The following is a 13,809-nucleotide window of genomic DNA, read 5'->3' as shown; positions in this document are numbered from 1 at the left end:
AAGAGAGATATGAATACTTTCCACACATATCACTCTTAACCAACTTTCTTATGTCTTGCTCTCAATTTAGAGCTAGCTAGGTCTTTATGAATGTGTTTTTCTGGTTCTTTCCTTTGCGGACATTGTATTCGTAATTCATCAGTCTTAAGACTTTCAACATCATGACAACTAATTTGTGAGTATGTTTTCCATAACTCTAGCAGTAGTGCAAAGATATCTTGATGTATTCAAACTCTGTTATTTAGTCCAGCTTTAAAGGTGTGATATGTTATTACACTTCAACCATACTACAATATTACCACAAACCCTGACTTTTTGTCTATATGTTTTCAACTATTCTTACATGTTAAACAGTATACAGTACTCTGAAAAAATATATATATTAGAATTGACATATCTATATTTCCTTTACAGCAATGACCAAAAAATAATAATAATAATAATACAAGTCTTTAGTCCCACTAGGTGGGGTCGGCTACATGAATCCTTTCCCGACAATTTATATGATCAAGGCAATTTCCTCATGGAAATATGGACTATTAAATCCTTACTATGTCATTCCATGTTATTTTAGTTATATTCCTACCCCTTCTATCCACTAATGGTAACTAGCTTACTCCTCCTCATTAGTGCATTATTTGGCCTATGTTATGCATGCCCAAACCATGAGTCATCAGGACATTATTGCACCAACTTAATGAGAGTATGTTCATTTCTTAATTTATCTTTTAACGTTCCATTACTCATCTTCCTTGCATTCTCATTTCACCAACTTCTACTTTTTGGATATGTTGTTTCTTAGTTTTTCTACATTCAAATTTGTATGACATAGCTGATCTTATAGCTGTCCTATAAAACGTTCCTCTTAATTTTGAAGGTATTCTACAATCTCAACACGGCACATACCTGAAGCACTTTTCGATTACATTCCCTTCGATTTCTCCTTCAGCTTGCAAAATAGATTCCAAGTTATTGAAATCTTATAGTGCTATTAATTTCTCAACTTTTAAGTTTAATCTTTTGTCTAATATTCCTCCTACTCTAACTAAAATTACGTTGCACATATTCTGTCTTATTTCTTCTTATCCTAAAGCCCCTATTTGAAGGCTTCTCTTGATAATTCATATTTAGATTCTACTCTACCCGTAATTTCATTACTCAAAATAATATCTCCCGCAAACAACATACACCATGGAAGCTCATTTTGAATGCTATTAGTAAGTTTAACCCTCACTAGTGCAAAAAGATAAGGGCTGAAAGCAGATCTTTAATGTGTGCCTATTGTGATTGGAAATTTCCTAGACTCTTCACATATAGTTTTAACGCTAATTATTACTTTATTGTACATATTTAAAGTGTCATCAATACCTACTACATCCCCCCCCCCCCCTCCCCTCTTTTTTTTTTGTCTTTCCTCTATAACTTAGCATAGAACTTTCATAGTACCCTATCATAAGCATTCTCTAAATCAAGAAAGACATGCAAGTCTTTCTTTTCCTTAACCTTTTCAATTACTCTTAAAAGATGTATAACTTTTGTAGTTGACCTTTGAGGCATAAAACCAAATCGATTTTCTAGGAACCTCGTTCTAACCTTGGTCTCTGTTCAATTACCCTTTCTTACAGTTTCATTGTATGATTCATAAGCTCAATTCCACAGGAATTATTACAATTTTGAATATCTCCTTTACTTTTGTCCATAGGTATTAAAGTGCTTTTCCTTGTCTAACATTTTCTTAGTTTTATAATCATGTTAAAATAAGTTAACCGTGTAATTTTGTTATCACCTAGACATTTCCAAGGTTGAATTGGGATGTTGTCATGTCCTATTGAATTTTCAATTTTTTATTTTTTTAATGCAAACTTCATGAACTTTTAATTTTGTGAATAGATATAATTTTTTTAAAGCTTTTTTCTAATTTGTCAATTCGAAGTTTAAGATTTGTACTTGGTTTTCATTAGATACCCTTTTCAAGTAACTTTGGCATTTTCTTTTATGTTTCCTTCTTTAACCAAGACACTGTCATCCTTTGTTCTTTTTCTTTTCTTTTCTTTCTTTCTTTCTATATACACATACATTTTATGTTAACCAAGTCTTTGCTCTTTTTTCCTCCAGGTCTAGTAAGTTTAAACATGTCTCTTTCCTATCTGTTTGTATCTAATCTAGTATGATTTATATGCTTTATGTTTAGCTTCAATAAGTGCCTTTTTTGCAACTTTTCTTGCCTCCTTATAGTTTTTGGAGTTTTCCATGTTTCCATATTTTTGTTATGTTTTATACCAATTTCTTTTTGTCTTCATGGTCTCTTGGACTTCTTGATCCCACCAAAAAACTTTCTTTACTAGCTGAGAATCTTTCTTCATTTAAAATCTCTTTCGCTATCGTTTTAATAGAGCTAGTTATCCTTCTCCAAAGAGTGTTTGCATCTATATTATCCCCTATTGTCCAATCATCCTCTTTGATAATTTTATATTAGAATTTTATTATATTTTTTATTTTAAGTTCCACCATCTAGGCTTTCTGTATTGATTTATGTTACCCTTTCTATTTCATTTTCAATATGCATGTCTAACACTATAGCTCTAAGTTGTATAGTTGAACTTTCACATAGGGTAATTTTATGATCCTTAGATGATAAATGATCTACACTCCTAGATAAGAAAAATCTATCTGACTTGTTTATTTTATACACTCGTGAAGATTATTTAGTGTTCTTTCTTTTTTAAAGCATGTATTCATTATAATAAGGTATATGATATAGCGAAGTCTAAAGATCACATCACTAGACTCATTTTTATCTTCATATCCATGTCATCCATGTATCCTCTCATAATCTCTATTCCCCTTTCCAATCTGTCAATTCAAAAGGCTCCTATGAATATTTTCTCAATCCCTACTATCCCCTGTTCAATATTATCCATGTATTTCCAATATTGTTTTTTAAGGTTTTCTTCTAAGCCTATTGAGGAACATAATTAATGACATTTATTATCTTTTGATGCAGACCATCTTGATTTTTATGATCCTATTCTCTGCTCTTTTAACATTTATAGCACTATGTTTTAGGTTTTTTTTCTGCAATGCCTACCCCATTATTATGTTTTCATTTTCCAGTATACTAATGTATAAATCATCGTGTTCTTATTTTTCAACTTCTCTAGCTTTCTTCTCTACCTACTTAGTTTCTTGAAGGCAGATCATGTTAATTTTTCGTCTAATCATAGTGTCAAATTTTACTTGTAAGTGTCCCCTGTAGTCCATCTTGCTAATCTAACCCTAGTCTCCTAAACTTACTTCTTTACTTGCCTACGTCTAGAATGATGTGGGATCCTCTTGCATTTGACACTGTAATTGGTACTGACATAGCATGCCACTTTGGGGTGACAACTCATCTAACCCTAGTCTCTGGAACTTACTTCTTACTTGCCTACGTTTAGAATGCTGTGGGAACCCTCATGCATTTGACACTAACTGGTACTGACACAGCATGCCACTTAGGGGTGACAACTCAGCCACCCTCACCCGTTTTTTGCAACACTCAGGTGGTATAGGTGTAAAACGTCCCTTATTTGGGCCGCCCTAATGCATAGGTTCATATAGTAGAGATCTGACAAATTTTATGCTGAGAGCAACCTAAAAACAGCCTTCCTTCTTTTGTTTGGGCTCGGGACCAGCTGTGTGTGAAAAGATTTGGGATATTGAGTGTATCACAGTTGGATTTTCATTTGTAATCCATACTTCACTCTTGCAGATATTTACGTCCAAGTAGACCAATCACTTCCTTGCATATTGATTCCCCTAATCATGATATCTATGTCATTATGCAATTCAAAATTGACAAGTGAAATATATTCTGTTCCGTCGCATTTATTTTGTCAAAAAATAGTTTAATTCATTTTGTAAAAAAATAATTTAAGGTCTGTCATCTTGCATGAATCTTGTTAGCCTTGGAACAATCCATCTTTGAAGACATGACTGTAAACAATACACGAACAGAATTGAGGCAATACCACTAGATACATCAACAAAAAGAGTGGATGGAAGGAGGCAAAATCTGAGGAAAAGGAGAAGAGGAAAAAATAAAAAAGCAAAAGTGGAAGGAAGGTGTTTTCCCTTCACTTTGGGGATTGGAAGTGGGCATTTTTTCTCTTATCTTCCTTTTTGAACAATTTATCTCAATTTTTTTTTAAAAGTGAATAATAATAATAATAATAATAAATTCCAATGGATTTTCTAAAATTGACAATGATTGCAACATAAGATCCTACTTGCACTTCAGAATTTAGGTCATTGACTGGATTTCTTGAGCACTCTCTTGTGAAGGTCTTGCACAGCCTAATTTGTTCCCTGAAGTTAACTGTTTAGATTTGGTTAGTATTATGCATTGTGGGGCAGGCGCAATTGTGAGAAGTTCCAAGTAAAGTGAATCTAAAGGATAGCAGTCTCCCGAGATTTTCTGACTTCCACAGCCTCCTGTAGTTTGGCTCTTAACCCCTGTTTGGAACATCTTAAAAAATAAGTACTTTTTAAGAAAAGTATTCCTACAAGTTCTTACGTCAATATTGAAGTTCTCTAATTTTGATGTTTTCTTGTTTTTTCCCTATTGCATTTAAATATTTGAGACCTATTTTGCTGATGCAACTTTGGGTGCAACATTGCAGCAAGGAGCATGAAGATCTCTCAGTAAAAGCGAAGTCACGGTTTAGCATCTGTCTTCGAAGCCTTTCACAGCCTATGTCACTTGAGGCAATAGCCAGAACATGGGATATCTGTGCTCGTGCTGTTGTTTCCGAACATGCACAACAGAGTGGTGGAGGCAGCTTCAGCTCTAAATATGGGACTTGGGAGAACTGCTTGACTGCATGAATGCTTCTTTGATCCTTCCATAAGTCCCACTAATATATTTTTTTTTTTATAAATTGTGATGCAGAGTTCTCTTATCACCGTTGCGCGGGCATTTTGTCGATTTTAGAGCTCACAGGGCTGCCCTGGGTTTTGTATTTATATTATAAATCATAGGTAATAATGTGTTTGTATGTAAAATGGTACATTGCACATGCATCCTAGGTTTCTATTGCCATGCTTGTTGCTTGTACAAAACTACATTGCAACTTGCATGAATGGTGGTGGGGCTGGTGGTTTTTGTATGTTTGTAACATTATATAATTGTATTGCATAAAATAATAAGTTGCTCGAGTGGTATTTTATTGTGGTAAATTCGGACCTTCCGCATTTACCTTTAACCAATGTCTCAACATTGTTTGTTTCTTTTTAAGTTTCTATTTGTTTTTGGTTTTAGTTAACAGTATATAACGTGTGTTTGTTCACGTCTTCGTGGGTTCCTGAAATTGGGAGGCATGCCTTTTTCTTTCTCTTTTTCACTGAAAGAGGGTACGAGAGGATATATTAGTTTCAGGAAAAATAAAAATGCAAGGAAAGCGAGCTTAGCATGGAACAGCGACGGAGAACATACGAAAAACCAGGCACAAAGATGTTGAATAAGATACACTCAAGCTAGGCCCTCTAAGCTCTGTAATCTCCATAAAAAGCTCTGTAATCTCCATAAAAGTTGCTACATTCCTCTTGTGCCTTTTAGCAAGGGCTTGGCCGAGAGCATTCAGCCACCTTAGCCTTTCATGCCAGCTTGAGGGACTCCTAGCAATCTTGACAATAGAAAGAGTGTTGCGGTGAGCACGGCAGTTCTTTTTCATTTCAAGTCCTTTGATCTTATTTGAGTATGTGATTATGGTTTGGCTACATTTTTCATTTGAAATTAAAGTACTTGATCACATGATTTTTGTTAATCGTGCCATTGGGGAGTATATAGAGTAAGGTGGGGGGGGGGGGGGTTTGAATGGATACTTTTCGCGTGTTTCGATTTTCTCTACAAAATAAAATACTTGACTAGATTCAAGCAATTATATTACAATATGTAAAACGTTAATCAAGCACAAGACATAATTTAAAGAGTATAGAGAGAGAAAACTAAACACTAGTATTTAATGTGGTTCAATACTGAGTCTACGTTTACGTCTTGGCACCAAAACAAGGATTCCAATATCTACTATATATCTCCTTCACCGGCGAAGAAGTCTTACAACTCGGGAACAAATCCATACACAGGAACAAATTCCCACCGTGCTCACCAAGAGTCACAAAGATCACCAAGATGTCTTACAAGTTTGGTTCATAAAGAACCTTCACAACAAGATTGATTACAAAGAAAATGCTCCTCAAAAGAGCTAATATTAATTACAATCAAATCTCACACTATTCTCTCAAGAATTGAATCAGACAAGAATAGAGAGTAAGAGAGAATGAACACTTGTGAATGAGAACTAAGATGCAAAGTGCTTAGGTTTTGTATAAAAGAATCATCAAAACGATGTTTAATCAAGTCTATGGACTTGTATTTATAGGCAAAATGAGCTAGTAGCTGTTTTATGATCGTTGGAGTGATATATTATATGTTTAAATTGAAAACTAACTGTTTATAGTCGTTGGGGACTGAATCCCGATGCCAATCGACAACTAGTGGTCCCCACTCGTCGACTAGCAACACTCTGCTAGTAATCGTTAACATTTTGCCTAAAATCGTCGACGAGTTGCACCCAATTGTCGACGAGTGCCCCGAATCAGAAAAAAGTCATCAACATGAAAGTTGTGGAATTTTTTCTTAACTTTCCATAGACACCAAGATTGTTCTATTTGAACTTTTTTAGCAAAAGTTATGCCCCAAATACCGCAAGGTGTTCAGGAAATTTGATAGGTGCATTACTAGGGTTTTAAACCCAAGCAAGACCAAGTTTGTAAAAGATTATGACACTAATATAATTTAAAAATTGTCTATATGAAATTTATTTTGAATATAAGATATCTTATTTATGGATACATATTTAAAAGCTCATTTTGATATCTTATATGCTAAGTATGTCCTTTATAAAAGTATACTTGACTTTCGGCTTTAGAACATAAAACATGTTTTTTCCAAGTCAGAACTATGTATGAAAAAGTTTATAAAATCAAGATATTGTAAACTTGTCCGTTTGGAAGACATATTTTGAGTTTAGGATTCTTTTGACAAACTCTTTAATATAACCTTGAAAACTATGTATGTTGAGTTTGTGACTTTGTGAAATCCTATAAACTCATATGTGCTAGTATGCATGTGCATTTGCTCAACTCTTACTCAGGAATCATGTATAAAATAAAACTGTAAGAGTTACAAAATAAACTATTTCAAACACACATCCATTACATATAATCCTATACTCAGCTTCCTTTGGTTGTGCTTGGGTTCTTTCTGAGTGAGTGTTAGCCTGCATCATGCATTTAACATATATTTGCACAAAATTTACATATACTCATGCCACACAGTGTAGCAGTAAAATTCATATATATTCTGTAATGATCCTAAAAATAAGATAATAAAAAATAAAATAAAAATAAAAATAAAAAAGTAAAAAATTAATTAATTAAAATTAAAATTAAAATTTTAAAATTTTTAAAAAATAAATAAATAATTAAATAAAAATTAATAATTAATTAAATAATATAATAATAATAATAATAATATAATATTATATATATATATATATATATATAGTAATCACGTAGAAATACAGAGGCGTCCTTTTCCCCTCGTCTTCTCGTCCCTCTCTCCCACTCTCCTCCATCTCATCTTCGATATTCGGCCGATCGGAAATCCGAAAATACTGTTGGGCTCTGTTCGCCGCCACCGACACTTCTATTGGAGCGGATCTGTCGTGGGAGCGACGTAAACATATCTCTTAGGGCAAGGTAAATTCTCAAACTTATCACAATTTCTCTTAAATTATAAGCTCAATTAACAAACGGAAATTGTCAGGAGATTTGTGAGGAGATTCTCTACAACCTAGTTGGAGCAGATTTTCGAATTGGAGTTCTGGGATACCAATCCTAAATCGGAGGTAAGTTTAATAATTTAGGCTTAATTAGGCTATTTAGGGTATTCAAAGTCTAGGGGAATTTTAGGGAAAGTTAGTTTAGGAATTGTGATGAGTAATATAGTGAAGTTTGAATTTCAGGATTTTAGGGATTTTGAACATTGTGGCGCGTAGGCTGGGGTGTTAGCGGACTTTTTCACGAATCAGGTAAGGGGATTAAATTAAGTTAGTAATTTTATGAAATTTGAATCAATTTAATTGTTATGTTTATATAAATATATTTATTTATTTATTCATTTGGGAATTTAAAGGCTATTTTGAAACCAATCGTTCGAAATGAATTTTATAAACTTAGGATATATGATATGATATTTTTGAATAAAATGAACGGTGGGAAGCTTGTTTGTTTACATGGATATGTTAAACGTGAAAAATTGTGTGGCGGATGATTTAATTGGTATGGATTATTGTATATCTGGATTTGGGATTTTGAAATACTGAATTATTTGAGAAATACTGGAAATGCTTGTGAAAATACTGGAACTGTTTATAAAATGCAGGTGTTTGAATTAATAACCAGTGACCAGGTATTGTTTGATTGGCCAAGGGCCAGGATTATTATTTGACGGCCGAGGGCCGAGTTTTAATTGATGGCTATATGCCGGAATGTATTTCGTGGCCGGGGGCCAGGTTTTGGAATAACAAGAAATATATGTGAATTAATATTTTAAATGGTGATTTCTATTATCTAAATTGCATGATATGTTTTAGGAACCCTGGGAACCAGTGTAATGTGAGCACGGTACCGTTGCTAGTTAGACCATGTGCACCCACACTGTTTTAGATAGAAGTGTAGGAGGTCCAACCGATTGCCTGCGTGAGGTTGAAGTAAGGGCGTCAGACCTACAACTTTGCTGTGGATGCTTGCAGATGTGTTTGTAGAGGATGTTGTTTTTTGACTTTGTTTGGGCTGATTACCCAGGCTCAGTCCAGCCTTGGGGTCACACAACCCGTGCCATGGGAAAGTAAATGACATGTTTGTCACAAGGAGTATCTTATATGCATATCTGTTAATTTATGTGAATACGAATAATTAATAAGATAATTTTGGGGGTTTGCTGAGAAAGGCGAGTGCCCTAGTAGCAGTAATGGTATTAGAGCAAAGGGAAGCTACTTCTATGGGCGGGTAATCTTCCTTATCCTCGGCTAATTGTGTGTGTGAGTGTAAAATAAGAATGTTTTCATAAATGTGTTTGTCTACTTAGTGAACTGGTTATTTTATGTACACTAAATGTATGCTGGCCACACACTAACATTAACTTACTCTTTTCCTTACTAAGCTGTGCCCCACCCCTACTTTACAAACTATCTTTTCAGGAAATCCTAGAAATCGGATCTAGTGGGCTAGAGGAGCCGGGCTAGAGGTGTAAATTCATGTAGGTAGTGTGTAAAAAGAGATTTTTTTTTTTTTTTTAGTTTTATGGGATGTAGTTATGTGGAAATGGATATATTTGTGTATAAAGATAGTTAGAACTCTGATAATGGAATTTGAGGATTTTTTATTTTATTTCTGCTGCATATATGTGCTTTATATATGATGAATAAGGTATTAGGTACACATACGTCACTAAAGTAGCACTTCGGGCCCATGTGGCGGGTCAGAGTCGTTACAGATGGTATCAGAGCCTAGGTTTGCTAGGTTCTGCAGACTTTGAGGATTGATAATTACCAGAGTATAGGTTGAGATAAGATTGGGATAGGAGTGGGTAGGTTAAGATGGGTTTTACTCTGGAAGCTTGGAGGTAGAAACCTATTGACGGACTTTTATGATTTTCTGAATTAGTGGCGAGTTTCAGAAAACCATGGTAAATCCATCGATGGTTTCGTTTCTAGGTTGAGGGACTTGAACTCAGAAAATTTAGGTTGGAATGTTATGATAAGTGGGTATGTGTGTGAAGTTAATGTTGGGATGGAGATTTTACCTCAATGGTTTTGTGATAGAATTGGGATATGAATTATTAAATTAGAATCCGTATATTATATCAATTCCATTAGTCCATAGTTGCATTAATTATGTTAAATGTGAAATTTCTAAGTTGGGTTATATCCAATTTACAGGATGGATTCCAGGGGGAAAGATATTGTGATTGGAGGGGATACCTCTAGTATTATTTGATTTAGGTGCAACCCACTCGTTTGTGTTTCGGGGATTTGTTAGACTATGTGTGTTAGGGGTTCAATTGTTAGAGATAGAGTTAGTAATGGGCACACCGACAGGGTTAGTGCTAGTATGTAGCAAGGTGATAAGGGATTATCCAGTTGAAATTCAGGGGAGAGTGCTGCCTGCTAGTTTGATAGTCCTCGATATGCATGGTTTTGACATTATTCTAGGCATGGACTGGCTAGCATCAAGCTATGCGAGCATTGACTGTCGCAGGAAGGAGTTGGTATTCAAACCTTCTTGAGAGTAGGAGTTTGTATTTGTTGGGTCGTGTGTGCGCTTGGAACCATGAATCCTTTCTACTATCCAGGTGAAGAGGTTACTTTTGGGGGGATACCAGGGTAACCTTGCAGTGGTGAAGGAAGCACTGAAGGAGGAGCTCAAGTTGGAAGATATCCCAGTGATAAGGGAGATCTCTGATGTTTTTCCAGAGGATTTACCTGGGTTGCCTCCTGATTGGGAGGTGGAATTTGCAATTGATCTGATCCCAGGGATAACACCAATCTCCAAAGCCCCATACAAAATGGCTCCATCTGAATTAAAGGAGTTAAAGGAGCAACTACAGAAGCTTCTAGACAGGGTGTTTATCAGACTGAGTGTATCACCCTGGGGCGCACCGGTGTTGTTTGTGAAGAAGAAGGACGGGTCGATGAAGATGTGCATTGACTATCGAGAGATTAATAAGGTAACTATGAAGAACAAGTATCCATTACCCCGAATTGACTACCTGTTTGATCAGCTTCAGGTACGCAGATTTTCTTTAAAATCGATCTTCAATATGGATATCATCAGGTGAAGGTTAGATCAGATGATGTATAGAAGATTGATTTTTAGACTCGGTACGACCATTACGAGTTCTTAGTTATGCTGTTCAAGTTGACGAATGCTCCAGCGATATTTATGGATCTGATGAACAGGGTATTCCACGAGTACTTAGACCAATTTGTTATTGTGTTCATAGATGATATTTTAGTCTATTCGAGGAGCCCTGAAGAGCATGAAGCTAATCTGAGACTAGTACTTCAGGTGCTCAGGGAAAAGAAGTTATTTGCTGAACTTAAGAAATGTGAATTCTAGCTAGAGCAGGATGCATTTATGGGTCATGTAGTATCCAAGGAGGGGATTTAAGTGGATTCGAGCAAAGTAGAGGATGTGGTTGATTGGGCAAGGTCAAAGAACGTGTAGGAAGTCAAAAGTTTTTTAGGTCTTGCTAGATACTACCGCCGATTTGTCAAGGGGTTCTCCAGATTATCAAGGTCTTTGACATAACTCACGAGAAAGAATGTGAAGTTTGACTGGACCAACGAATGTGAGCAGAGTTTCTAGGAATTGAAGCAGCGTCTAGTCACTGCCCTAGTGTTGACCCTTCCATCAGGTGAGGGTGGATTTGTAATTTATAGTGACGCTTCGCAGAAGGGACTTGGTTGTGTTCTAATGCAGTAGGGGAAAGTCATTGCGTATGCGTCTCGCAAGTTAAAAGAGTACGAAAAGAACTATCCTACGCACAACTTGGAGCTAGCAGCAGTTGTGTTTGTGTTGAAGATCTGACGACACTACCTTTATGGTGTAAGGTGCGAGATCTTTACTGACCATAAGAGTCTTAAGTACTTCTTCACCCAGAAGGAGTTGAATATAAGGTAGCACAGGTGACTCAAGTTGATAAAGGATTACGACTGCACCATTAGCTATCACCTAGGAAAGGTGAACGTGGTAGATGATGCATTGAGCCGGAAATCTGGGGGTACGTCAGCCTTAGCAGTTATTGTGACGCCCCAATTTTTGTATAATTTTTTTTCTCAATAATAAATAAATAATCACTCGTCATCCACAACATCCACAAATCGGTCACGTCAACAATCCTACTATCATTTCATACAACCCGACCCACATTGGGTACCGGATAAAAAGTTATTTTATTGTACAACCTAACAGCGGAAGACAATATATACATATCAGTCAGAATACAATACCCAGAATATCAATATACACATATACACAATACTATCTCATAACCAAAAACAATACAACCCTAGGGAATCACACCTCCCTAGTCCAAACTCACTATGTATATCAGGGTTCCAACTCCCTACTATCACGGAGCTCTATCACCCGGTCGGTCTCTATTCCCTGAAAAATTTAGATAAATTGGGTGAGACACATTTCAATAAGAAGGAATAAATTATTTACAGTGTGTGACCATATGAGTTCAGTTATAACATGCTTTACTTTTCAAACCATCGTTTCATCTGAGAAAATACACTAATATACACATTCTCATACTCATATAGATATACAACACAAGCTTTTATAAGTTTTAAAACCATTTCTTAAATTCAATACTTTCAACACATAATTATCCGCGAAGTTCCTGAGAATAGGGAAGATTACCCGCCCATACAGGTAGCTTCCCTTTACCTTAACACGTTATGCAGCCAGGTATGACCACATCTGATACCTATCACGGCACTCATCTTACTCAGTAAGCCCTTAGGCGGAGAGTTTCATTTCGCCTCAATTATTTATGTCATTAACTCACACTGTTCATTTCTCATATTTAACATTCTTTATTTCTCAATTTCCATTCTTTCTTTCATTTCTCATTTTATCCAATTTTATCATTCTTTCACTTTTCGTTTCCAATTTTACTTTCTGGCTCATGAGTATCCTTGGTATCAAATACCAACTGATTACGCACCGAAACTGCGTAATTGGGCATCTTAACCCTGACTTTACGGTTTATATTTTAATTAAATGTCCAAAATTATCCAATATTTTAATAAAATTCCAAAATCATCATTCTTGAATTTTATTGCACTATTTATGAAAATTTGGTAATTTTTTGTCGCAGGAAAATTCCCGGGAATCAAAACCAACACCTATTTGTATTTCGTGCATAACTTTTCCGTCCGAACTCTGATTGAGACGATTCAAGTTTCTAAAGAAAGAAGAAAGGATCATCTACAACTTTTGTGTTTTGAGTTTTGTGAGATACAGGCTCCATAAGAGCAAAATTTACGACGAACAGAGAATAAATAAAATGAGAAAAAATATATATATGAATGGGTCAAATCTCCCATCCGGGTCGGGTTAGCTCCAGCGGGTCCTAGGGCAACTTCTTTCCCCCATCCCTATTTAATCTCCTTTTATCCCCTGCGCATGGTGTGCCTCTGGCACCCTTCTCTCTCCCTCAAACTCTCCCTCTTCCCTACTCTTTCTCCCTTACTTTGTTATGTTCTTTTTCTTTTGTTCTCTCCTTCCCTGTTCTTATCTCTTTTCTCTTTATTTTCTTTCCCTCTGTTTTTCTCATTCCCGGATTCTCTTTTTCCCCTATTTTCCTTAACCTTTTCCAATCTCTCCTTCTCCCTTTGTTTCTCAACCCACACAGTCAAGTATCCTCCACTGCTCACGGCCACAGCACACAGCTCAGCACTCTCCTTCTGCGAACCACCAGCACCCGCGGCCTCTCTCTGCCTCAACCTCTGCACATATCAGCATCCACACCAACAGCAGCTCCGGCCGAAGCAACCTCTGCCCAGCAGCTCCAAACTCCACCCGAGCAGCGGCCTCGAACAGTAACTCTACACGGCAGTCTCCAGCAGCATAGCTCCTGGGCAGCAACAACACCCACAGCCACCCGAGCAGGAACAGCAGACCCGAGAGCCT

The 13,809-nt window shown here is 36.2% G+C and overlaps 1 protein-coding gene across 1 annotated transcript in view; it reads left to right on the top strand.

Moving 5' to 3' along the window:
* LOC131163610 (mediator of RNA polymerase II transcription subunit 15a) overlaps positions 1-5,247 on the top strand; it is a 41,644-nt gene extending 36,397 nt beyond the window's left edge. Inside the window, exon 11 of the mRNA XM_058120214.1 lies at positions 4,662-5,247. Coding sequence (XP_057976197.1) covers positions 4,662-4,866 — 205 coding nt within the window. The 3' untranslated portion in view covers positions 4,867-5,247. The remainder of the gene's footprint in view (positions 1-4,661) is intronic.
* Positions 5,248-13,809: the final 8,562 nt, after the last annotated feature.

This window comes from Malania oleifera, chromosome 9 (genome assembly GCF_029873635.1).
Source record: "Malania oleifera isolate guangnan ecotype guangnan chromosome 9, ASM2987363v1, whole genome shotgun sequence".
Classification (NCBI taxonomy): domain Eukaryota; kingdom Viridiplantae; phylum Streptophyta; class Magnoliopsida; order Santalales; family Ximeniaceae; genus Malania; species Malania oleifera.
This window is presented reverse-complemented; position numbering and strand designations above follow the sequence as displayed.